At 39.5% G+C, this 24,874-nt stretch overlaps 1 protein-coding gene across 1 annotated transcript in view; it reads left to right on the top strand.

The window, feature by feature from the left end:
• The window catches only part of GRIN3A (glutamate ionotropic receptor NMDA type subunit 3A), a 149,345-nt gene that overhangs the window by 96,749 nt on the left and 27,722 nt on the right, over positions 1-24,874 (top strand). Inside the window, exons 4-6 of the mRNA XM_059926515.1 lie at positions 4,921-5,066; positions 9,130-9,245; positions 18,009-18,160. Of these exons, the coding sequence (XP_059782498.1) occupies positions 4,921-5,066; positions 9,130-9,245; positions 18,009-18,160 (414 nt within the window). The remainder of the gene's footprint in view (positions 1-4,920; positions 5,067-9,129; positions 9,246-18,008; positions 18,161-24,874) is intronic.

Here is a 24,874-nt window from a genome sequence, read left to right as displayed (position 1 = left end):
AAGTATCTAATTTGTAATGTATCTAACCTAAGAGAATTTGTGTTAATAATGAAGACTTATTACACCAATACTTATCAAACATCTGCTCTGTACCGTGTTTGCTGCATAATGATGATGATGATGATGAGAGTAATAGCAGCTAACATTTGTTGAGGACTTAGGACTACACGAATGAGACAGGCATAGGCCCAACCCTCATGGAAGCTTATAAGCTAGCAGGAAAAGTAGACATTGAACAAATAATCCCAAATGTTATTAATGCAATATGAAATTGCAGGGTACAATGGGAGGGTGCTACAGGTGGCCTAATCTAGTTTAGGGGTCAGTGAAGTCTTCTCTGAGGAAGTGACACTTAATTTTTTATTTTTTTTAACTTTTTATTTTATATTGGAGTATAGTCAATTAACAATGTTGTGATAGTTTCAGGTGCACAGCAAAGTGACTCAGTTATACATATACATGTATTCATTCTCCCCCAGACTCCCCTCCCATCCAGGCTGCCATATAACATTAAGCTGAGTTCCCTGTGCTATACAGTAGGTCCTTGTTGGTTATCCTTATTAAGTATAGCAGTGTGTACATGTCAATCCCAAACTCCTTAACTATCCCTTCCCTCTACCCTTCTCCAGCAAGTGACATTTTAGAGTTAGCTACACAAAGGGAAGTTAGGGTTGAGGAGGCAGAGCATCCCAGGCAGAATGAAGGCTATGGGCAAGAGCTCTGATCAAGCAAAAAGTATATGCTGGAAGAACTGAGAGAACTGGCTAAAGCTTAGAGGCCAGGGGGAGAGTGGGGAGAAGAGGCTGGAGAGAAGAAGGCAGGAGAAGGATCATGCTGAGGCCACGTGAGGAATTTCAACTTCATCCCAAGGGCTATGGGGAGCCATTGATAGGTATTAAGCAAGTGAGTGACATGATCAGTTTTGGGCTCTAAGATTACCCTGACTGGATTGGAGGGGAAGAGAGGGAATGTGCAGAGGGCAGAAACGATGGTGGCTTGGACTGGAGAAGTGGCAGTGTTTGTAATACATATCCAGGTTAGAGTGGGGTTCCTGTCAGACTAACAAAATTCTTCCTCCCATAGAACCTAGTTATTTATGTTAATGTTGAAGGAACTTTCCATTCTCAAAACTGCTCCTTCACAGGCATGAGAGCCATGTCAGGGAGATGTGGGAGCCCATTGGCAAAAGGCAGCGGGAAAACATGAAAAGGAGATAACACAAAGGGCTAGCTAGTCCTCCTCGGGAATTCCGAGCTTTGATCTGCTGGTTCACAACTCCCTCCAGTGTCTTGGGAAGGAGTGATGTATTGATGCACTCAGCAAAGAAAAGAGGTCCAGAGTTTGCCTAGAAATAGTTCATGGGCCATAAAGATAGTGTCACAGCATAATGTGAGAAAATGGACTTCTAAAAAGGATTATTTTCATGTGTAAGACAAAAGTATTCTAATTACTGACCTAAGACCCTTTTACCTTAAAAGGAGGGTTCGTTTCAAAAGCTTGAGTCGTAAGCTATATCATTAGTCCCTTTTGTGCTTAGTAGGATGACAAAGCTCTCATCTCCCTGTGGGTTCAAAGAATCTGTCAGTCATTCATCAAGCATATTATTGAGCAACTACATGGTGAAAGGCATTGGAATACAACAGTTAATTAAATGTTTTACATAGACTTCCAGTCCAGTGAAGAAGCTGAAAGTCTAGACATTAAACTATTACACAATTAAATTTTAAAAGTTTAACTGTAATAAGTTCTACAAAAGAAAGGTATGCGTGCTATGAGGGCTTAGGAAAGGAGCATCTGGCCTAGACAGCAAGTTAGGGCCGTGATTACTGAGCTGAGAATAGAAGGATGAATAGAAGTTAAATGGGTGAAGAGAGGATAGAAGAATAGTGGTAAAATTAATTGATTTGACAAACATTTATAGAGCCCTTATCAGGTGCCAAGTGTCATAGTAGGTAACTGTGGTCCACAGATGAATGAAACCTGGTCTGCATGTTAGGGAAAAGAATAAGCTGACTCTTGCTAATGGCTAGCTATGAGAATTTGATTATTAATTTGCCCGAACCTCAGCATCTTAATATGTAAAATAAGAAAATAACATCTATCTTGCAGGATTATTGTGAGAATTCAAAATGTGCAAAGCCCTTAGCTCACTGTCACAAAAGTAGCAAGTTTTGTAATGACCAGACCCAGAGTCAGTATGACATAGTGTCAGAAGCTCTGTTCATGGTGTTCAGAGCTCACTATTTTCCATCAGACTATCTGGGTTCAAATTCCAGATCCAACGTTTACTAGCTCTATGACCTTGGGCAAATAACAAACTTTCTAGTCTTTAGTTTCTTTATCTATAAAAGGAAGATAACAGAAATACCTCATAAGTTTCTTGGGAGGCTCAAAGGAGATAGGCATGAAAACTGTGAAAGATGGCTAAATAAGTACCTAGCCTACATATTCTGTATATTCAAGGTGCTGTATCAGCACAGATAAATAAGCAGTAAATTATTTTTGTTTTTGTTCTTCCTGGATAGGAGGGTGAAGCTAGATAAGGTCAAATACTTCACACAGAGAGTCTTGTTCTAGGCCTTAAACAATGAATAGGTGTTGGACAAACAGAATGCTGATAAATTTGCCTTGCTCACGCCGTAGGGCTGCAGTTTGCTATTGTGAGAGCAGCCTAGGCCTAAGGCTTAAGGAGAATATTTTAAAAGACTAGTGAGTTCATTCTAATAAACATCTCCTCTCCATTTGCTGCCATGAGCTGGAAGGCAGGGTGATGTGGTCGGTAACAGCGTGGGCTTTGAAGTCAAACAGACATGGGTTCTAATCCAGTTCCTTCTACTTATAGCTGTGTGATCTTATTACTTTTATTACTTACTCTTACTTATTACTTACTATATTTCTCTGAGCTTCAGTTGATTAATCTTTAAAAAGGAAGTATTAATAGAGCCCTCTTCATAAAATTTTTATGAGGATTAATCAAGATAATGCAGGTAAACATCATATTTGGCACATAATACTCAATAAATGTTAGCTATTATTATTGATGCCTCATTAAGGTTATGCTGGCATAAAACATTAGAATTTGTTCAGTGTATGGAACACAAGGGTTTGCCATATCACCTGCTCAACAGTGGGATATCCAAAGAAATACCACAAACCAGGTGGTGAGTCCCTTTGTGGCAATGATTGCAGGTATTTACCTTTGTGGGCCCAGTAACTTTGAAAATTATACAAAGTTGCCTCCCCCAAATATTGAATAAATTAATGAGTGATTTATTTCACTGATTGTAAAATAAAGGTTTTTTTTACTTACAAACATAAGGCATGTTTCTATAAACAATCTATAAATAAATAAATACACCTGTAGTTTCACCATCAATGGAAGAACCATTGTTAATATCTTGATATATTTTTTTCCAAGACGTATGTGTGTGTGTGTGTGTGTGTGTGTGTGTGTACATGTACATATATGATATCTGTGGGGGGGTCATAGCATTTAAAATAATTATATACATATTTAATTTTGATCAGACCATACAAAAGCTTTTTCTCAATTTGTCATATGAGCATTTGCTTTGTTTTATTAAATATGCTTCACAAACATGATTTATACATTAGATAACATTCTATAAGGATGTGGCATATAATTTATTTAACTATTGCCATATTGTTAGACCTCTGGTGTGTGTCAAAACTAATTAATCTTCAAATATAAGTTATTTGTTACCAAATTCAGTGATTTCTTAACCTGTAGGGGCTATAAACAACTTGAAAACCTAATTATTTAAAAAAATATGAAACTCTGTACTATCTTCCTTATAGAAGAAAATTACAAACACATATTTACAAAAAATATTGCCTAGAATTTCAGGAGACTTATAAACTCCATGAAACCCATCAGTGAATTCCTGTCCCCAGGGCTTCAGTCAGAACCAATGATATCAAATATGTTAACACGAAGCAGAACAAAAAAGTTAAAGAACTTTAACATAACAATTGTGGAGAAGTATAATCTCTAATATACTGCTTACTACAGTACATTTGACTATTTTCATAATACAGCCCAATCCCAGTTCATTCTTATATTTTAAATAAGTCTAGAGTCTATATTAACACTTCTGTACAACTTCCATGAACTATACTGCCTCATGTGCTGTATTCTTATTATCCTTAGTGACAGAAAGCTTCTACAGGACTCCCAGTACACTGCCTCTCCTCACTGTGAGGTCTTACATTCTGGAGAACTGTGCCATTACTGGATCTATTCCTGCTACCCTTCTCCTCTGTTGCTCCTAATTGTCTTACATACCATTCCATTTGAGCAAATATAAAGCATGACTGGTAACACAGTCATTTAAAGGAAAGAGGTCATTTTGTAATTACACCAAAAACTCAACAAACTTAAAATATACTGCAGCATAAAGACCAATAAACATAAAAGAGATGTATTCACTCTTTGGGGTCATGTATATTTCAATCTCAGGATGCAAGGTTTTAACTTGGCCTTTGTGTAGTTCTAACCAAGGAAAGGCACAATCTTTAATTTACTATCTTAACTTTATGCTTTGTCTGATAAGCAATTTTTAATACCAAGTTTGATTCTACACACCGCTTTATAGTTTCTAAAGAATTCTGACAGGTTCTCAATATAAAGGAGAAAGCTGTTTTGTACTTTGTGTTTGTTGTTTTCATCTGTTTGCTTCTGAAGATAGAAAAATTATTTATGTGAAGATTGAACAGTTACTTATGTGAAAGCTTGTATGAAAGAGCATGTACACATGGCACATGGAAATTTGTTTATGACTGTGTGCATTTGAAAAATCCTAAGTCATTATTAGATTCCAAAGAATGATGGAAAAGAAAATTTTGAAAACAACTCTAAGAATAATTTGTATTAAAGACACTTCTTTTTCTGCCTCATAGCTACATCATCCCTCTCAAGGTTTCCGCTTTGGAACTGTCCGGGAAAGCAGTGCTGAAGATTATGTGAGGCAAAGCTTCCCAGAGATGCATGAGTATATGAGAAGATACAATGTACCAGACACACCTGATGGAGTGGAGTATCTGAAGTGAGTGTCAACCTCTTGCATCCAAAAAGTTGTCAATGAAAAAGAAGTCTTGCTATTGAGGTAGTGTTTGTCGGTTTTTTAAAATGACAGCTAAATATATCCATTGTGTGTTCAGTAATATCTCACACCATGTGAGATCCAGGAGGCAGTATGGAATAAGTGTGCATTTAATTATGTGACCTAGTTTACTAGTTCCTGCACAGTCCCAAGTTGGCCGTAGCTTTGATCAAAGTGCCAGTGCAGTCGTTAGTGTAGCAGATGGTGGGGGAAGTAAATGTTGGTTTGACATCACTTGGGAAAACAATGGTGCTGAAATGATCAAACACTCAGGGAATGTGGCCAGAGGATAAAGTGCCCCAAAGCAACCCTTTCCTTCACAGTGAATCTCTAAGCATGTGGACTGTCTCCTCTTACCACAAGGAAGTGGACTTTATCTTAGAGCTTTCCTGTAGAAAGAAAATAAGATAAAAGGCAATGATTCCCATGCCTGCATCCTTCTCATCGGCATTTATGAGAAGCAATCAAGAGCAATCACATTACCATGGCAGATTACCAGAGCCTGTAATTCAGTGAAGCTGAATGCAAAAGAGGTTGGTGCAGTTATGGGTCTGCTCATCTAGTCTGCCTGGGAGAAGGGGATGAATGGCTCCTGATAAGCACCACAGCATGCAGGCAAGCAGGCCTCTCCCTCCTGCCTGATGGTCTCAGGACAATGACATACATTCAAACTCCAGTCCCTAGAATTGTGCAGCACCAGGAAACTGGTGTCTCTATTGTCAAACACAATAATCTCCCCAAAGGACAACAAGACTTGGCACCTCAAATTTTTTTTTAAGAAAGGGAAATAAATAATTTTATGGAACAAAGGGGCTCTGTGTTTCTCAAGAGCTCTAGTAATCAGCCCCTAAAACAATTTTATGGACTAAGCTAGAGTCTAGAAAGGAAGCCTTGTGTTCTCAGATTTGCAGTTATATATAGTGTTGAAGCACTATGAAATGGCACTTGCAATTTTGCAAGAACATTAAAACATTAGAGTCCCTCTCTGACACAGAGTTTAGTGCTCCTTTGCCTCCCAGCTCCTCCTCTTTATCCTCTCCTTTAGGGAAATTCATGGCTGAGAAAAAGAATAAGATGTCAGGGAGACAGCGATGGCTCCCCGCTAGATAGTAATGGCTGACAAACTGGGCCCTTATGGCAGTGTGAAAGGGTGAGATAAGCCACTGCTGCAGTTTCCAGTTCCACTCCACTCAGGGTATTCATTTATTCTGGAGGCTTCACCTAGAAGGCCCAAGTGCTCAGAGTTGGCCCTCCTCTAGCCTGGGGAGAAGAAATTGTTAGGCAGGAAAACAGGCACAGATGAAGGAGCTGAGTTCCAAAAGAAGCAACTTGTCCATGGAAATACAGCTAGCAAGTGGCAGGGTCAGGACTAGAACCAGGTCTCTAGAATCCAACCACTGCTGCAGGCTAGTCTGGAAACCAAAACCGGAGAGTAGGTCCTTGGTGTTCAAAACACAGTCCATGTTTCAGCAGCATCCGTGTACCAGATAGCATTTGGGTGCATGTGAGAAATGCAAACTCTCAGGCCCTGTCCCGGAATCTGCATTTTAAAAAGCTCCCCAGGTGACTCATAGATTGAGGTGAAATTGGAACAGAGCTTATCATCAATGCCCTCTGCCTTCTTCTCTCTGGGCTTCTCTCTCCACTTTTGGCCCAGATAAAGCCTATGCTCTTAGCCACCACTCCCAACAACCAGTCTTCAAGTTACCCCCTGACATCCCAGTGCCCTGACCTGCAAGCACAACCCTTGGAGTCGCCTATAAAGACAGGTTCCTGTGTTAAACCTGTCCCTCCCCTCTCCCATCAGAATTCCCCTGGGCTTCATCCTACTCACTTAGGGCCCTGCTTTCTGAGGTGAGAGTATTCCAATAAATTAATCCCTAGTAAAGTATTAATTACTTTTAGTATGTTTATACCTGACTGGTTTTTGTGGTATATGTGTTATTAAATGAATGCTCAAAAAGACAGCATAATTTTATAACGGGAGAAACAACTGTAGGCCATGGCCATGCCAACTATAAGGATGATTCAACCAGTCTAGAAGGTCCTTATACCTGGATCAAACACTGCCACTTCCTCACCAGTGACTTAGGGCCCCATGGGAGTCTGTGAGCTAATTGCTTCTTGCCTTGCTATGCAATAGAGACCTGCCATAGATAACTTCACTTTGTAATTCAAAATCATGAGTTATTTAGGGATACCACTGAGATGGACCTCAGGAAATACTGGTTAGAAAAACTGAGCCCTAATTTTTTGTATTGTTATTGCTGCCACAAATATTTGCAGAGTATTAGTAAATGGTAACTTGTTCCTGTGTAGCTCACAAGGTACATTCTGGTACTGTGAGAGTCAAGATTTGACTGGAGAAGCATCTTTCAGCTTGATTTTTATCTTACTGCCAGGATTCCATTAAGGTTCCTCATCTTCAGCTTCCAGGAGACAGTTCTTATCCCCAGCCCTTTTAGAAGCTTCCCACAGCTCTGGAGCTGGGAGATGTTTTTCATTTTGGCTAAAGTTAAACATAGGCCTCACTGTAACTTAAATTCAATATTCCTGGAAAAGGGATTTATTTTGAAGTGGCTATTTTACCTCCTAAAAGAGTAGAGAGAGGAAGCAATGGTCATTGGCACCAAGAAGGGATGTTGACCTACTTAATGTATGTCCATGTGTGGCTCAGACAAAGCCATCAAAAAGGTACTTGCCGCTCAACGATGAATCTTAGAGATGTCTAAGGGTGCCTTTCTCTTTTAGATTTTTGATGGGCCCTAGCCATGTTCTCCTCTGAGTTTAGAAGCTACTCCTATGTATGGAATTCCAACAGCCTCATTTTTGGCTCTAAGAGAGGAATGACTGGACCCAGATGGGATAGAGAAGAGTTGTTCTCTTTGCCAAGCTGTTTGGACAGCACTGAGGGTCAGAAAGCCTTTATTAAATGGATGTATGTCTTATATCTTTCCAAAAAAAGTTTGAGGTAGCTGAAAACAAGAGTCATTGCATACACCTTAAACATTTCCCTTTGAAACTCATCCTCCCTTGCCACCTTTGTAAGTGGAGCTCAGCCAGTGCTGACTGCCTTCCTTGGGACCATCTCTGTGCCTATGTCCAAAGACTGGGGAGAACACATGAAGGATGCACAAGGATGTCTGTTGGCACCTTGAGCCCAGCCCACAGCCGACTCACTGATATAGTCCAGAAACACCTGCCTTTAAATGATTTTTGCCTGAACTGCCTCCTGGGATGGGAGTGAAACATGAGTCTCTGGAGATATATTAATAAATCAGATTACAAAGATCTATTACATATGCTTCCCATTCCATTTATTGAACACCAGCCTATGGACTTTAAAGAGACCTGAACTCCCTTTTCCCCAAGAGTGCTGGATCTCTTATTTGCACTTCCTTAATATGTACTCCCAAATATGAAATAATGCCTGATCTCTGAAGAATATGATAGTGATCATGACAGAAAGAATTAAGAATTTTCACACACTGATTAATGAGACCCCCAGCTCCAACACTTACTGGCTATGTAGACTGGATTAAGTTACTTTGACTCTTTGAGCCTGAATTTTTCCATCTCCTAAAATGGGATACTACCACCCCCCTCAAGGTTATTATAAGGGGTAAAATGTATGGAGAACAATAAATACAATGCTTACACAAAGAAGTCATTCAGTTATTGTAAGAGAAATGAACCTTGACTTTTTACCTTCCCATTCAATTCATAATCGCTCTGGTTTTGTTGTTGGATTTAGAAGTAATGAAAGAAACTGGTAGATGAATCCACTGGAAAGATGTCATGCTCTCTTATAAGAGTGTCTGTTTCCCCTGGTCTATTCTCTGCAGGTCAGTGAGATGTCAGCAAGGCAGAGCCAGCAGCTGCCCAGCTTGTACTGCCCTTATTGTCCAGGTTTCTGTTCCCTAAACAAAAGCCAGCTGTCAGCCTTAGGGTTTCCTGTCTATTAATGAATCATTTTTCACTTTTCTTCTCCTCGTCTTAAACATAGGAATGATCCAGAGAAACTAGATGCCTTCATTATGGACAAAGCCCTTCTGGATTATGAAGTGTCAGTAGATGCTGACTGCAAACTTCTAACTGTGGGGAAGCCATTTGCCATGGAAGGTATTAATCAGTCATTCTTGATTCACTTTTACTCGGAATGTGCTCAGTTTGCCAACCTAGCAAGTCACAAAGGCCAATGTCAGAGGCAAAGACCTATTCATCTTCCCTGTTTTCATTTTCAGCTCTTAAGCATTCAGCTATTAAGTTGCTGAAGTTAGGTATTTATTTTCTCCCTACTCCACAAACATATTGTTATCCAATTGTTAGAAAAACAACAACCAAAACGCCATTGTTATCCAAACAATGTTGCTTTAGATATCTGGGAGTGGTGACAGTGTAATAAATAGGGAGTCCAGTTTTAATTTAATCTGTATTTTCTAATGTCCAAATCCTGTAATGAATCTGATGCTAAAACTAGAATGACTGCATTACAACTGGAAGGACCCCAGTGTTAATTTAATCCAATCTACTCAGTTTTATCCACAAGAAAGCCCAGAGACATTTTATCACTTTCTCATAATCACACAATTAGATGATAATACTAGAATTAGAATCCAAATCTCATGGCCCTTAAATAAATATTTCCACTAGTTGAAAAATAAGTAGAAAAAAATCAACTTTTGTGGTTTAGTAACCTCTAAGAGTCCTAAACAAAACCTTGTTTGGGACCTTGAGTTTGTCTTTCTTCCCACTGGCAGCAAATTTTTGCTTTCAATTTGGTCAACCAATCAATCAAACTTAAGGACCAAAGAAAGACTGCTTTGTCAGTAGCTCCTTGCATTCTGGACAACAGTTGATATATGGAGCTGGTAGCCTGAACCAGCAAATTTCACATCTCCCAGTTCCCAGCTTCCCTCCTCTGAGAGTACATGCTGGCTCCCAAAACAGCCATACTCACTTGTCAGAAAGCACTTTGACTTGAAACAATCCCACGGGGGTGCCCAAGTCCTATTTCCAGAAAACTATACTTTCCTGTATGTTAACTAGTATATCGAGACTATTCAGATTCCAATTCCCCAACCACAGTTGGTCCCTGTCTCCCCTAAACACATCAGCAAATTTTTTACTTCAGTCTTCGTTTTTGTGATGAATGAGAATGTAACAGCTGATGCTGTTTCTTCGAGCCTTCTCCTAAGAGAAATCAATCCTCTCCTAAGAGAAATCAATCCCCTCTCCAGGCAAAGCTACCTCCACCTGAACCAGGAATAGAACTCAGGAAGAGAGAGATTTAGTGGTAGGGATCTTCTATTAAGATGACAGTCTGACACAAGAGAGAGGAGATTTGGGGATATATGTATATGTATAGCTGATTCACTATGTTATAAAGCAGAAACTAATACACCATTGTAAAGCAATTATACTCCAATAAAGATGTTTAAAAAAAAAATGACAGTCTGATGTAGCAGGGCACAAAAAGAAAAGCCAAAGAAAAACTAGAAAACCAAAGAACATTCATTATATAACCTCATTTTGATGTAACAGTGGGAAAATTCCCAGTTTTTGTGGCATCTAGGGATATGGAAGAGATGTTACTTTTTTTTTTCTGTCCTACATGCACTGGGTAATTGAGGTCCCTTTTGCCATTAGCAGCTGTTAACAATGAATTATCTGTAGTGGGCAAAAGAATGAAGGACTCTATTTTCCACCTTTGTCTTAGGGGGCAACTCTATCTTGTCAAAAGGCAGTGGTGAGATAGCTTGTTTGCCTCTGCTAGACCCCAGTGCCAGATGCCACACAATTAACTCCCCACTGGTTTCCTGTTTACATTTCCATCTGTGATCCTGAGACTTGGTGTCTTGCAGTTCCCATCATCTCCAGATACCGCGTTGTTTTCAAAGGGGATAAATACAAAATGGCGCAAGGAAGTGCTCTCTCTGCAAGAGAGCAGAGAGACTACAGATTTGAATACAGAGAACGGTCTCGTCATTGTTGGCTTATTCTAAAAAAACCATTGCAGGTTTATTCTGGGTGAGGTGCAAATCAGAAATTTTAATTCAATACTGCCTCTGTGAACAAGTTTACAACCTAAAAGCAGAACTTTGTAAAACACAAAGGGAGGACACATAAGTTAAAAACAACCTGATAGAGATACTAGTAAAAGTCTTGATTGCTGCTTTTAACAAAAAAGTTAATCTCATAGATTTTTATGGAATATTTCTCTCTCATGAAATTTTTAAAAAATATTATATGCTTTCCTTTAGCAACATTTAGGATTCGTGAACTTATGAAAATGTGGACTTTATTATTAATTAATTAGACTTCATAGGCATAAATATATCATAAAAGCAATTTATGAACAATTTTTACCCACTTAGCTTACAGGAATGTTTCATATGTCTATCTGTATCCTGTCATAGGACCTAGTATAATGCAAAGCATATATCAGTTATGTAATAAATGATGTATTACGTATTATATAACTATTAGGTTGTATTTGAAATAAGTACCTAATTCACTTATTATTGTAGGTAATCAAAAGCACCCTGAAGGTCTGCATACACTTTCCAAAGTGCTTAAATGACTTCGGGAACTTAGGAAAGAAAATGGAATCCACTGATTCCTTCATGCTGAATGTACATTCGCTCTCTGTAGTAACGACATTATACCAACTCGGTGTGACTACTGAATACCCCTCCCAACTTCACCATCCTGCATTTATTTAAGGTTTAAAGGTCAAGTGGGACAAATGAAAGATAATAGTCCACACTGAGTTTGAAACCTTTTCGTAAGTCTTCAGTGCAGCAAACCAAAACTATTAAGAATTCAAGAGCATATGGAAAGTCTCTGGTCATATTAAAAACCATACACCAGGGACAAAAAGACACATTGTGCACTCTGGAAAAAAAGAGTGTTGAGATAAATGAATACATGTCCCAAATTTATGCATTGGAGTTAGCTGACAGTAAAGGTCAAATGAGAAGAAAGAGTAATGGAACTGCACAGTACTGATTTGTGACCTTTCTGCTGAAGACTTTGCGCGTTTTTGAGTTTGTTCTGTTACTTGCTTTCCACTAATTATTTAATACAGTGCTTGGAGCACTAGCTCTGGAGTCTGAGTACTTGGGTTAGAATAGAGTTTCTTTTACTAACTGTGCTACGTTGGGCAGGTCACTTAATCTGTTCTTTAGCTTCCTCATCTGCATAATGGGTTTGTGAATAGTACATCTATGACAGAGTTGTCGTGAAGAGTAAGTAAAATAATATGTGTTAAGCATGTACAAGCACACAGTAAGTGCCCAATAAATTATTATTATTATTCATTATATTGAATTAATAGATTGAGACCAATTCATTATAAATTATCCTAGGATAGATAGCGTTCATATATCTCAGCTTCACACACATACTTCTCTCTCCACTTTGATGTGCTGGGGGTAAGGGAAACCCATTTTTAAAGTCTCCTTTAAGGTTAGGACTATTCCAATATGTTCTCAACCATTGCCCTGCAGTAGCTAAATATGGTATTCCAAGGCCAGACCATAAAACAGAATTAATTTTTCTTCCTGAAGTCTTTTTAACCCTATCTAAGACCTTATTTTCAAAATATCTATTTTCCAACCACATTTCAGGAAGATTTTTGAAGTCTATGAATTTCTAACTATACATTTGCTAGCCAAAATATATTTCCACCACTCTTAGCTGAGTAAAGCTGATTTATCCATGGGGAAAAGATCAGAATTCTATTCTGAAAATTGTTCTCTTGGGCTATTAAGCTGTATCCAATTTCAAGGGTGCCTGAAGCCTTCATCTCTAGGGTTGAAGGATTCCATTTTGCTTCATCTATCAACCACAAAATAGTCAACCTCGTCTTTATTGCAAAGCCACGTTTCTAATGATAATGAAAGCAACTCAGGCTGCTAAGTTGAGTCAGCAATTTAAAATTAAGAATTCTTTGACCAATGAACACAATCAAATTTGAAAAGCAGCTGATAAAGAGGACAAAAATGGTTTTACTATTTTATGTTTCTGAATAAAATTGATTTTTATGTCTTTTAACACATACCTCTTCTAATTGCCACATAACTTTGTTTTCCTGTTTCTCCCCTTGTTCCATATGCATAGTTTGTTTTAATTAGATAATAATAACAATTATTTATGCCAATAATTATTAAAATATCAATATTTAATATATGCATTAACAGAAAATTTTAAAGAACAGGAATCTATTTTTAGCGGTCAATTACAAATTAACCTTGACATGATGGAATGGAGTGATTTAATATTTATTATCTCCTATGTAGCAATTTTTTATAAATGTCTCTGCAACTTCAACATAGCTTTTTCCCTAAGGCAATTTTTATACTTTTGTTGTACTGCCAAAATTCTATTCTTAGAATATGTAAATTTATCATAAATATTAATTTCCAATTTTTAAACTTTCTTATCATGCATTTTGGTCTCATCTATCCAAAATACCACTATCAAGAATCACTCCAAGATGCCTTCTCTCATCCTTTCATCTGATAGCAATCTCTCTCCTCCTAACAACAGAGTTTTCTTCATCCTCTTCGTTGCATCTTTGTCATTATGTTTATTGAATTTATGACTCACCTCTCTTTTTTCTCAAGAAAAGTCCTATAACATTCTACCATGCTGTGTAATTATTTATGCATGCTTCATCTCCCCCGTGCCACCATGAGCTTCATATGGATAGACTTGGTGTCTAATTTAACTTGGTAAATTCCACAGCACTTGTCAGAGTGTCTGGGACAGAATAGCATTCAACCCCTGTTTGTGGAATTAATGAATAGATGAATGCAATAAATGCTTATCAAATGAAAAATGAAAACAATTCTGCCATGATTACAGTAACCTGTGCTGGAATTACTGGCTTTAAGGGTATTTTTAGGAGAAACAATATAGTCAGGGAGGGTCCTTGCTAGTTAATTTCCTCATTTATGTACAATCATATACCAATTGGGGCTGTACTTACACTATTTTTACACAACTTATTGAGAAGTTTATGACAAAATCTGCCCGTGAATAATATATACTTGTGTCTGCTGAATTCAAACCACCAGTTTAGATGATTGTAGTTTTTTACTGCATTGCCTGGTTTAGGGAGATTATATCAATATGATTGTAGTGATAGGGCCTGTTTGAAGGGGAGGAATAGGTCAAGTATTCCTTTGCCTTGGTCACATGCTATAATGGATACAGTGGAGGGAGCATCGGTTTTAGACTCAAACAGACCTAATTTCAAATGCTAGCTTTGCCATCTATGAGCTGTGTGAACTTGGGCTGTATATTTATTCAATCTTTTTTTTTTTTTTTTATAAATTTATTTATTTTATTTATGGCTGTGTTGGTTCTTCGTTTCTGTGCGAGGGCTTTCTCCAGTTGCGGCGAGTGGGGGCCACTCTTCATCGCGGTGCACGGGCCTCTCACTGTCGCGGCCTCTCGTTACGGAGCACGGCTCCAGACACGCAGGCTCAGTAGTTGTGGCGCACGGGCTTAGTTGCTCCACGGCATGTGGGATCCTCCCGGACCAGGGCTCGAACCCGTGTCCCCCGCATCGGCAGGCAGACTCTCAACCACTGCGCCACCAGGGAAGCCCTATTCAATCTTTAAGTCTCTACTCTGCATGGGTTCACATAGGGGTTAAACACATGCGGAATGGTATCTGGCACACAGTAGGGCTCAGTATGTTCTAGTTCTCATTATTAGAATCCCAGAGTGATTTAACTGACCTGTATGCCACACTCCAGTATGCAATCTTAGACTAGTGCATGATCTACAAAGTGGGGTAAGACATGTAAAAAGTTTATTATAGAGCAGTACTTGGTGTATAGTAAGCCCTCTATAAGTATTAGAAATTGTTGTTGTTGAAAATTATTGCCTCCAGGGGAAAAAATATAAAATATTCAGCAAACCTGACCTAATGATCCTGACCATCAACCCATACCCACCAGACAGTTCCAAGATCTTCTACTATTTGTTTGTATAAGTCCCAGTTCTTCTCCCTCAAGCTGGTACAAGCTGGGATGCCTCAGTTGTAATGAAATAATCATTATGCAGTGCACTGTTTAATATCTGTCTCCCTAAGAGAGTGTATACTCCATGACAGCAAGGACCACATTTACCTTGCTCACTGCTAAATCCCAACCACTTAACACAGTGCCTATTCACTCATAAATATTTGTTGAATGCATGAATGAGTGAATGAATAAATGTGTGAATTAGTCAGTGAATATTATCATACACATGACTAGTATTGTGCCTAACATGTAAATAGGTACTGAATGAAAATCTGTGCAACTGAATTTGTCAATAGCATTCATTATAATAAAAGTTTCTAAAGAAAATCGGTTACTTCCGTATAGTTACCCATTACTTTAAAAAAATGTTATTTCATGGTAGAATCAGCAGAAGAACAGACTGCCTGTGTAAAGTCTTTTATTATCAGTCTTGCCTTTCAAACCAAAACTACTAGGCACAAAATAGGCACTCAAAATAGCTCTTTGAATGGAAAATTCTAATCATGCTCTTGACATTGTCATCATTTCCTTGACTCGCCATTGTTAAGGAACAAACAAAATTACCAGGGGGAAAAAAACATATAGCTCTTTAAAATGCAAAAATTTTTTCTGTATTACTTATTTCCTCTCTTTTATTAGTTATACACAAATCTCAAGCCCTATATTTTTTAAAAAAGGATTTGTGTATCTGTAATTTAAAAAAAGAACAAAAACTAATGTCCTTGGAAATAAATTGTAAGATGGAATCATTGGGCTTCCCTGGTGGTGCAGTGGTTAAGAATCTGCCTGCCAATGCAGGGGTCACGGGTTCAAGCCCTGGTCCGGGAAGATCCCACATGCTGTGGAGCAACTAAGCCCATGCGCCACAGCTACTGAGCCTGCGCTCTAGAGCCTGTGAGCCACAACTACTGAGCCCGTGTGCCACAACTACTGAAGCCCACACGCCTAGAGCCTGAGCTCTGCAACAAGAGAAGCCACTGCAATGAGAAGCCAGAGCACCACAATGAAGAATAGCCCCTGCTCACCGCAACTAGAGAAAGCCCACACACAGCAAAAAAGACCCAATGCAGCCAAAAATAAATAAATAAAAATAAATTAAAAAAAAAAAAAGATGGAATCATTATAGCAAGTATTTGTTTCCATGAAGTATCTTTGGATTCTTGACAGCCTTTTGGTCTTTATATGCGAAAAAAGGAGCTAGCTATAGTTTCAGTTTGTCTTCCTCAATCATCTTGAGGGCAATACATCTTTTTTCGACTATGCTATCCAATAGCTACAGACAAAATGTAGGTAATTAGCTCTTTCACATGGCTCTTCAAAGAGTTTAACAGTGAAGTAACAGTTTGGAAAGCAAGTAAAGCCCCATACTAAGTGAGGATACAGGGTCCAAGCTAATTAATAAAACTCTGACAACAATTACATCTTCTTTACGCTCCTCCTTCATCCTTTCCCCTTCCTCTCTTGCCTTGAATAACCATTGTCACAGATATTTGGTTTATCAATTCCTTGACTTTTTTCTGAATATACTTTTATCACATACATATGAATTCTTAAAAATACAGTGTTTTGTTCTGAATGTTTTTACATTTACACAATGGATTCAGGCTATAATCTTCTGGGATAGACCTTTTTCATTCAGTGTTGCTAAGAGTCATCCATATTATTCCATGTCATTCTAGTTCATTATGTTTCACACTATACAATATTCCATTGTGTAAACATTCCACACTTTATTTACCCATTCTCTTGTCAACATTTGGGTTGTTTCCAATTTTTGCTATTATGAACAATGCCTCTAAGAACATTCTTGTACATATCTCCTGGTGTGGTTATGGAGGAGTTCTTTAAGAATGTACTTAAAGTTGCTTGTCTTAGAGCTTATAAATCTTCAACTATACAAAGTAATAGCAAACTGTTTTCCAAAGTGGGTACATCAATCTGCATTCCCACAAGCAACGAATAAGTGATCTTATTGATCTACATTTGTACCAACACTTGGTTTTATCAGATTCCCTTTTTTTTGACAAGTTTTTGCTGATGTTTTAGTACTTATGCTATATTGTACATTCACATGGTCTCATTCTATTATTAAAAAATAAAATAAAAGTAAAAGAGGGTCATGCATGACCAATGATAAGAGTATTTCATAAACCAGGGATTGTAATTCATCTAATTTTGTGTATTTAAGGTCCAGGGGAGGGGTTCTGGGAGAAGTAGAAAGGGAATCCTAGCCCTGGTAAAGACCTCAAAGATGGCTTCTAAAGAATATCTTGAAGGGAAGGGCAGAAAGCCTTGGAATACAATGTGCCCCAGTACACACCACGCAGCTCATTCCTCTCCTTTCCAGATTCATCTCTTTTACTCAGAGAGGTAGCAGATCCAAGGTAATCATACCTTGGACATTTTTTTAACATCTTTATTGGAGTATAATTGCTTTACAATGGTGTATTAGTTTCTGCTGTATCACAAAATGAATCAGCTATACGTATACATATATCCCCATATCCCCTCCCTCTGGCATCTCCCTCCCACCCTCCCTATCCCACCCCTCTAGGTGGACACAAAGCACCGAGCTGATCTCCCTGTGCTATGCGGCTGCTTCCCACTAGCTATCTATTTTACATTTGGTAGTGTATATATGTCCGTGCCACCCTCTCACTTCGTCCCAGCTTACCCTTCCCCCTCCCCGTATACCTTGGACATTTTTGAGTCCTTTGAAGGAAAGATGGTGAAAGCTCACTATGCCCTTGTTACCAGGCCTGACAGCAACATCACGCAAGTGTGGTGGCAACATCTCAGGAACCTCTCAGGTGAAACACTCATCTGAGATTATATTTTCTCCTAGGATACGGCATTGGTCTCCCTCCCAACTCTCCTTTGACCTCCAATATATCCGAGCTAATCAGTCAGTACAAGTCACATGGGTTTATGGATGTGCTACATGACAAGTGGTACAAGGTGGTTCCCTGTGGCAAGAGAAGTTTCGCTGTCACTGAGGTAAGGGAAAAACTGCTGATAATGTTGATGCTTTGTACAGCTTTACCTTGAAAAATATGAGGAAATGCTGTCATATGTGGCCAATAATCCAGGCTATTACATCTCCTAAGACTCACCATGGTATTTAGATTTCTCCTAATTTCACTTGAAGGATGCCTATTCAATAGGAATTTTCTGTAAGACAAGTTTGTCTTGGATTTAACTGTGATGCTATTTTGATGAGTAAATGTCTGAATTTCTATTTTTTGCCTATATGTTATATCCACAAGTGTAGAAGAAATGCTGTTCTGCATTACAGCAATAGTATCTGAGATTGACATTAACAGTGTTTGGTTTAACTGTTAATTGCTGGTCACAATGTGGACTTCAAAATATTCTCAAGATCTAACTTCCCAGTGGTCCAGTGATGAATCCTGCTTAGAGAAAGAGATATTAACTTATAACTGGTAATTCTTAGATAATCCTAGATTTTTTAAACTGAAAACAACCAATTCCCTTCTTTTACTGATGGAAAACTAATATCCAGAGATCCTAAGTGATTTGCCCAAGGCACACAAATAGTCAGAATCTACATCTTTTTATTGCAATGCTCTGCCTTTACGATGTAATTAGAAAGAAACCTGCAAAGTGAGCCAGAAATTGGATGATTAAGATAGGAGATTAAAAGGTGTAACAAGAGCCACAGGCTCCAGTATTTAAAAGAGAAGCCAAATAAAGCAGTACGATGTCTGCCTGACATTTAAAAAAAAAATCTAAAGCCAACAATAATGACTCCAAATAGCCTCTCTTTGCCAACAACTTTCACATTTGTATTTCAACACCAACTCTTCTTCTGGGCTCCAGAACCATATATCTACCTTCCTATTTGACATTTCCACTTGAATATCTTACAGGCATCTGACATTTAACTTGTCAGAACTGAACCCTGCTCTTCTCTCCTAAATCTGCTTTTCTCCCTGTGCGTCACATCTTGGATAACGGCACCTCTGTCCATCGAGTATCTCATTCCAGAAACTGGCAGGGATTCTTAATGCCTCCCACATCTCACCTTCTGCATCCATCAACAAGCCATATCTTTTCCTCTATAAAATATGCCTCAAATATGCCCATTTATTGTCATCTCCACTGTCATCACTCTAGTCCAAGCCATCATCCCTCACCTGGACCACTGCAAAAGTCTCCTAACTGGTCTCTCTGTTTTCATGCCTGCCGTTCTCCAATTTGTTTTCCACATGGCAGATCACTCTCCTACTTAGAAGCCTGCGATGGCTTCCCATGTTAATTAGGGAACAATCTGAAATGCTGAATATGGCCTGCAGTGCCCTGCAGGACTTGACCCTGTCTACTTCTTCAGCCTCATCTCATGCAACTTTCCTCGTGGCTCATTACACCCCACCAAAATGGTCATTCCAGATGGAGATACACCAGTGGCTTTCCTGCCCTGAGGTCTTGGCACATGCTGTTGCATCCTCCTTCCCAGATGCTCTTCCTCTCCCCAACCCCCGACATTTACCTAGCTAATGCCTTCTCATTATAAACTCCCAGCTGAAATCTCCCTTCTTCACAGCCTGCCCATAGTCCCTGATGCAATCTGAATCATATCTCCCTTTATAATCTCATATTATATCTTATTTAGAAGATGGTCATTGAGCAAAGATTTAAAGGAAGCAAAGAGGGAAATGAGGAATTAGGGAACTAGCATGCTCTGTTTCTTATCACATGACAAAAACTGTTAGGGACATTAACTCATTGGTTCTCACTACAACCCTGTAAGGCAAGCATTTTTATATTTTTTTGGAGATATTTGCATGGCTTTTCCTAAAAGAAATAAAATTGGGCTTACACTGGTCAGCTGAATTAATTCAGCCTAGAAAATAAACAAACCAATTGCTTAAACTGTGCAAAGAAAGCAACAATCATTTCGTGTTTCCTACCATTTGTTGTGACCATGGTTAACTCAAGCCAAAATCTCCAAGTGATTCAAAGCTGACAGCAAGACATTAGACAAGACGAAGGGAGCCTCCCCGTCATGCCCCCAAAGCCAGCAATACAGAATGACTGGCACCTCCCTGATCACAAGCATACCTCTAGGCTGTGCCATTTCAGAGGACCATCAGACCAAGACATCAGCTGGATGGACTGACTCCCAGGGCAAGCCTCTGAGGGTACAGGGCTCTTCAGGCTCAGAACCTAACTCCACCTGGGCACATACAGGGGAACATACTTTTGGAGACTAACAAGCACTAACATACATCTATTGATTCTAGTGTGAAAATATCTAACACAAAGCATGATAAATTTGAAGCCATACATTTCTGGACTTGCATCCTGGCTCTACCAATTAACAACTGAGTGACTTAACTGCTCTTAAGTCTGAATTTCTTCATCCATGAATGGATATGATAAAACCTGCCTTGTCATTTTGTTCTGGGAATAAGAGATCATTTATGGAGAGACCGAGTAAAAAACCTGGCATAGTAAATAATAGAAATATTAATACTTCCTCTCCTTCCATCAGGAAAACTTCCTGGGGTTCACAGATATCTTCAGGTATCTTTCTGCAGCTTTTATTTAGAAGGAAACCTTCCCAGAAATTCTCCAGTAGATTTCCTCATATTCATTGGCCAAAATTACATCATCTGTCCATGTCTAAAGCCAATCAGTGGTGAGGGGAATGAGATCACCATGATAGATTAGCCAGTCGTGACTCATCCTCCAGGACTTATTAGCTGCTCCAGGGGCAGCTTCCCTTGAAATACATGGCCCCGTAGAGAATGGGGTTCTCTAAATGAAATGAAACGAAAGCAGGGTTCCCTTAGGAAGGAGGAGACAGGAGAATGAATGCTAAATAGGCAACCAACCACCTCTTCTACACTCTCTCCCATCCTACCCACTTCTAGTCATCATTACAATGAGGTATATGGATTTAATCATATTCAAGAGCCCTCCACCTTTGATACAGTGATTACGGTCTTTCCTTTACGTCATCCTGAGATGAGAATATTTAATATATTTACAGTATAGCATAATGGTTGAAAGCATGGGCTTTGGAAACAGTTCTAGGTTTGAACGCCACCACCTGCGTGATACAAGACATGTTACTTGTCCATTCTGAACCTCAGCTTCTGCAAATTGGGGTGATAATGTCTACTTTATAGGATTGTGGTGAAAATTAAGGCAGATAATTAATGCTTATAAAATACTGAGCCTATATCCAAGTATGATAACCACAAAGTAACTTATATCCTTAAGGATGATGAGGTTTTAACTGTTCCAGGGCTGTAAGGATTTATCAGTAATTTCAAACAAAACCAAAATAAGTGTGGACAAAAAAGAAGGCAGATTTTGAAAAACAAACAAATAATCAGCAAAAGCCATAAACTGTTCAGATGATATGTGCAAAACACACCACATCTTTTTTCAACCATGGTTTTTAATGGGACAAATTCAGGGGAGAGGCATTTGGGAAATTCTGGATGTAGTGAGATGGAAGCAACTGGATAAGAGGCTGATATCAGGATCAAGTTATGGTTGTTAACACAACCCTGGGCCCATTTTCCAGGTCAGCTGAATTTGGAACAGGGCGAGAGGTAGGAATGAGGAGAATGGAAGAGAGGTGTACCCTTAATTGGAACTTCAGAGACAGAAATAAAGATTATAATAACATCCATGTGTGTGTAGAGATGGGGGTGCCACCCCCAGCTTCAGGGAATGTTAAGAACATGTATGGAGCACTTCTGAGTGATGGTGGCCTGCACTACTGCATATTCTGGTCTGTGCAGTTAACAATCTGCTTTGCAATGTTGCTCACCTGTGTGCATGTAAACGGAGTGCATACCCTTGTGCACTGACTGGCATGTTTGTCTTGAACAACCTAAGACAGAATTTCAGGATGTCACCCTCACAGAACCTAAAGGTACAATGTAATTAAATGAAACCCATCTTCAGCTCATTGGCTGAGCTTAGTCTCCTCTGTGAAGGCCCTGTGTCTGCTGGATTTTCTATCACTCAATCCATGAGTTTCTACCTGCTGTTTGGGTGGGGGGTTTAGCTTTCTCCCAGAAAAGGTCAGAAGGAAGCATGCTTGTCAGTACTTTGCTTGCCATCCCTTTTGCCTCAAATGTCATACATTGCTGGGCTATTAGTGTGAAGAAAGTAGGACTGGATTTGAATTCAGAGAAGCCATATTTGAAGCCTGCCTCTACCATCCACTTGACTTGGGAAAAATCACTAACCCACCTCAGTCTCAGCTTCTTCATCTCTTCAGTAACTTCTTGTGAAGAGTTAATAAAATGGTAGTTTAATGACCACATCCCTCCTCCTTCGTCCTCCCCAGGGGGAGGGGTGCAGAGCACAGCACAGCAGAAGCAGGTATGTTCTGGAGGGTACCTCTCCCAACAGGTGCTCCTGAGAAAGACACTCCTCTGACCTCCCATTTTCCAGGTACAGTCCTAGTCCATGTATGCTGTCACAAAGTAATTAAACAATTTCACTCTGAAAAAAATATCCTCATTTGCCTAATGAATGATATATGGTCACCTAGTAACATGACATGAAAGATGCTTTTTTCCACCTGTTTCTCAGAGTTGGACATTAATACTTGGTCCCCTGTCAGAACCTTGATCTATTCACCTCCCATCTCTTCGCAACACCAGAGCTGTCTAGTTGCAATCTCTCTGGAGAATAAACTCATTTTTTTTAATTTTAGGGCCTTATCTGCTCCCAGAGTCACCTAGGAAATTGCAGGTCCAATTCTGCAGGCCAGACTCCAGCAATTTTCAGAGAGGAATTTTAAACTGACCTCAGATGTTTCTTCACGATCCTCCTAGCATAGCTGTGCCTCTGCCCACAGTGGGCTCGGGGATCGATTCCATGGGGGAACACGTATGGCAGGCTTTAAATTGCTTTCATTTCCCTCTGACTCAGCAAAAAAATAAAATTTTTTTTTTTTTTTTTTTGAGCCACTGACTGAATTTAAGAGTTCCAGGGCAACAGTTTTGTGAAATCTGTTATTTACAAATCAGGAAAAGGAAGGCAGCAGATCACAGCTTAGGAAACTCCCAAAATTCTTCAAGGAATTATTAAGATATATGATGATACCTCTTTTTGAAAGTCTCCTTTAAATATTGGGTTGAATAATGTGCCTTTTAACCAACTGGGAATAGTCAAGAAGGAAGAGGAAACAGTTTGGGCAGGGAATGGATAGCATACTCAAACAGTCTAAGGAGAGTTTTCAAGAAACTCTTGGCAGAGGTATGGTTTAAGGAAACCAACAGAAATAGTGCAATCTCTCAGGGCAGGTAAATTGAAGGAGCCATTACCACACCTTAGCTCAAAGGGGAAAATGGAGAGAGCCACTCCTAGAACCCAGGGAGGCACAAGAGAGGGCATTCTAATAGGAGCTGCAGCCTTTGGTTAGGGACATAGCCATGCCACAGTGACCTGGCTGAGAGAGAGCCAGGAAGTAAATACCTGACCTTAGTCTCCTCTGGCCCTCCAATCTTCCACCACTGCCTTAAGCCAAGGAAGCCTGTCAATGTGGTCCATATAGGACCTCCCCAGGGCACAAAGAAGGATGGGAAGAGGTGGAAAGTGGATCTGGAAGGGCAAAAGAATGTCCAGAACAGCCCCTCATGGCAGAAGAAGGTGGGGATGGGGCCAGCTGAAGGAAAGCGCTGGCAGCCTGACCATCTATGAATGTGCGGCTTCTGCAACTGCAGAGGTCCAACCTCTGGGAGGGAGGGAGATCATGCCTTGCACGGATCAGGAAGAAGGGAGAAGGACAACCAGGCCACTGGAATGACCTTGGTCTTGGGAGTCACCCTTGCTTCATCATTACTGTGAGGAGGCAGTTTTATGTCCTTGGGAAAGTTACTGAATCTCTGTGAGCCTCAGTTGAATCCATATCTTCCTGGGTTTTTACAAGGTTTTCTGCTTCTGAATCCATGGGTCTCCTTGTGTTGTCACTGAGTATTTAGGGAAACAAATACGTACTAAGCAAGAAGTGGAACACTACACTGGAGAGAGCTCTATTTCAGGAATCCAGAGACCTCGATTACATAGGGTAGGGAAAAGGAAAAGGAAATGTTGAAATAGTCTAAAAATAAATCACTAATCTTTTCAGTGTTTTTTTATTATTAAGGAAAGTGCACATTAAGAAACGTTGCCCCATTCCACCCATGACCTCACCTTCAACTTGACCCTCACCCCATCCCTGAACTTACTCAGTCCTTGACCTCACCCCATTCCTGGCACCCAACCCCAACCTGACCTTTAATTCATTCTTAATCTTACCCATCCTTGGCATCCCCCATTCCTGAACTTCATCCAGTAAGGGATGAGGCCATGGAACAGGGGTGGAGTGAAGATGTTTGTGAAGCTCATTATTAGGTAATTTTTTTAAGCTGAAGTGTAAATGGTCTGTCTTTAGGACCACGGTAGAGGTGCAAATGCAAAAACAACCACGGTGTCAAAATATCCACATGTAAAAGGTACATCAAAACATCACGAACACATATTACTTAACCTCTCTGAGTTTCCTCCTATGCAAAATAGAGAGAAGAATATTTGATGATTCGGCTTGGTGTAAGGAACAGAGATAATGTACATAAAAGTGTCTGACATGTGGTAGCTGCTGAATGAATGGTAGTTACCATATTTGTCCTGACTCTGCCATGAACCAACTGAGTGACCTTCAGCAAATCACTTAAGTTC

This window comes from Balaenoptera ricei, chromosome 6 (genome assembly GCF_028023285.1).
Source record: "Balaenoptera ricei isolate mBalRic1 chromosome 6, mBalRic1.hap2, whole genome shotgun sequence".
In the NCBI taxonomy this organism is placed as follows: domain Eukaryota; kingdom Metazoa; phylum Chordata; class Mammalia; order Artiodactyla; family Balaenopteridae; genus Balaenoptera; species Balaenoptera ricei.
Note: the sequence above shows the minus strand (reverse complement) of the source record. Positions and strands in the feature narration are given on the sequence as shown.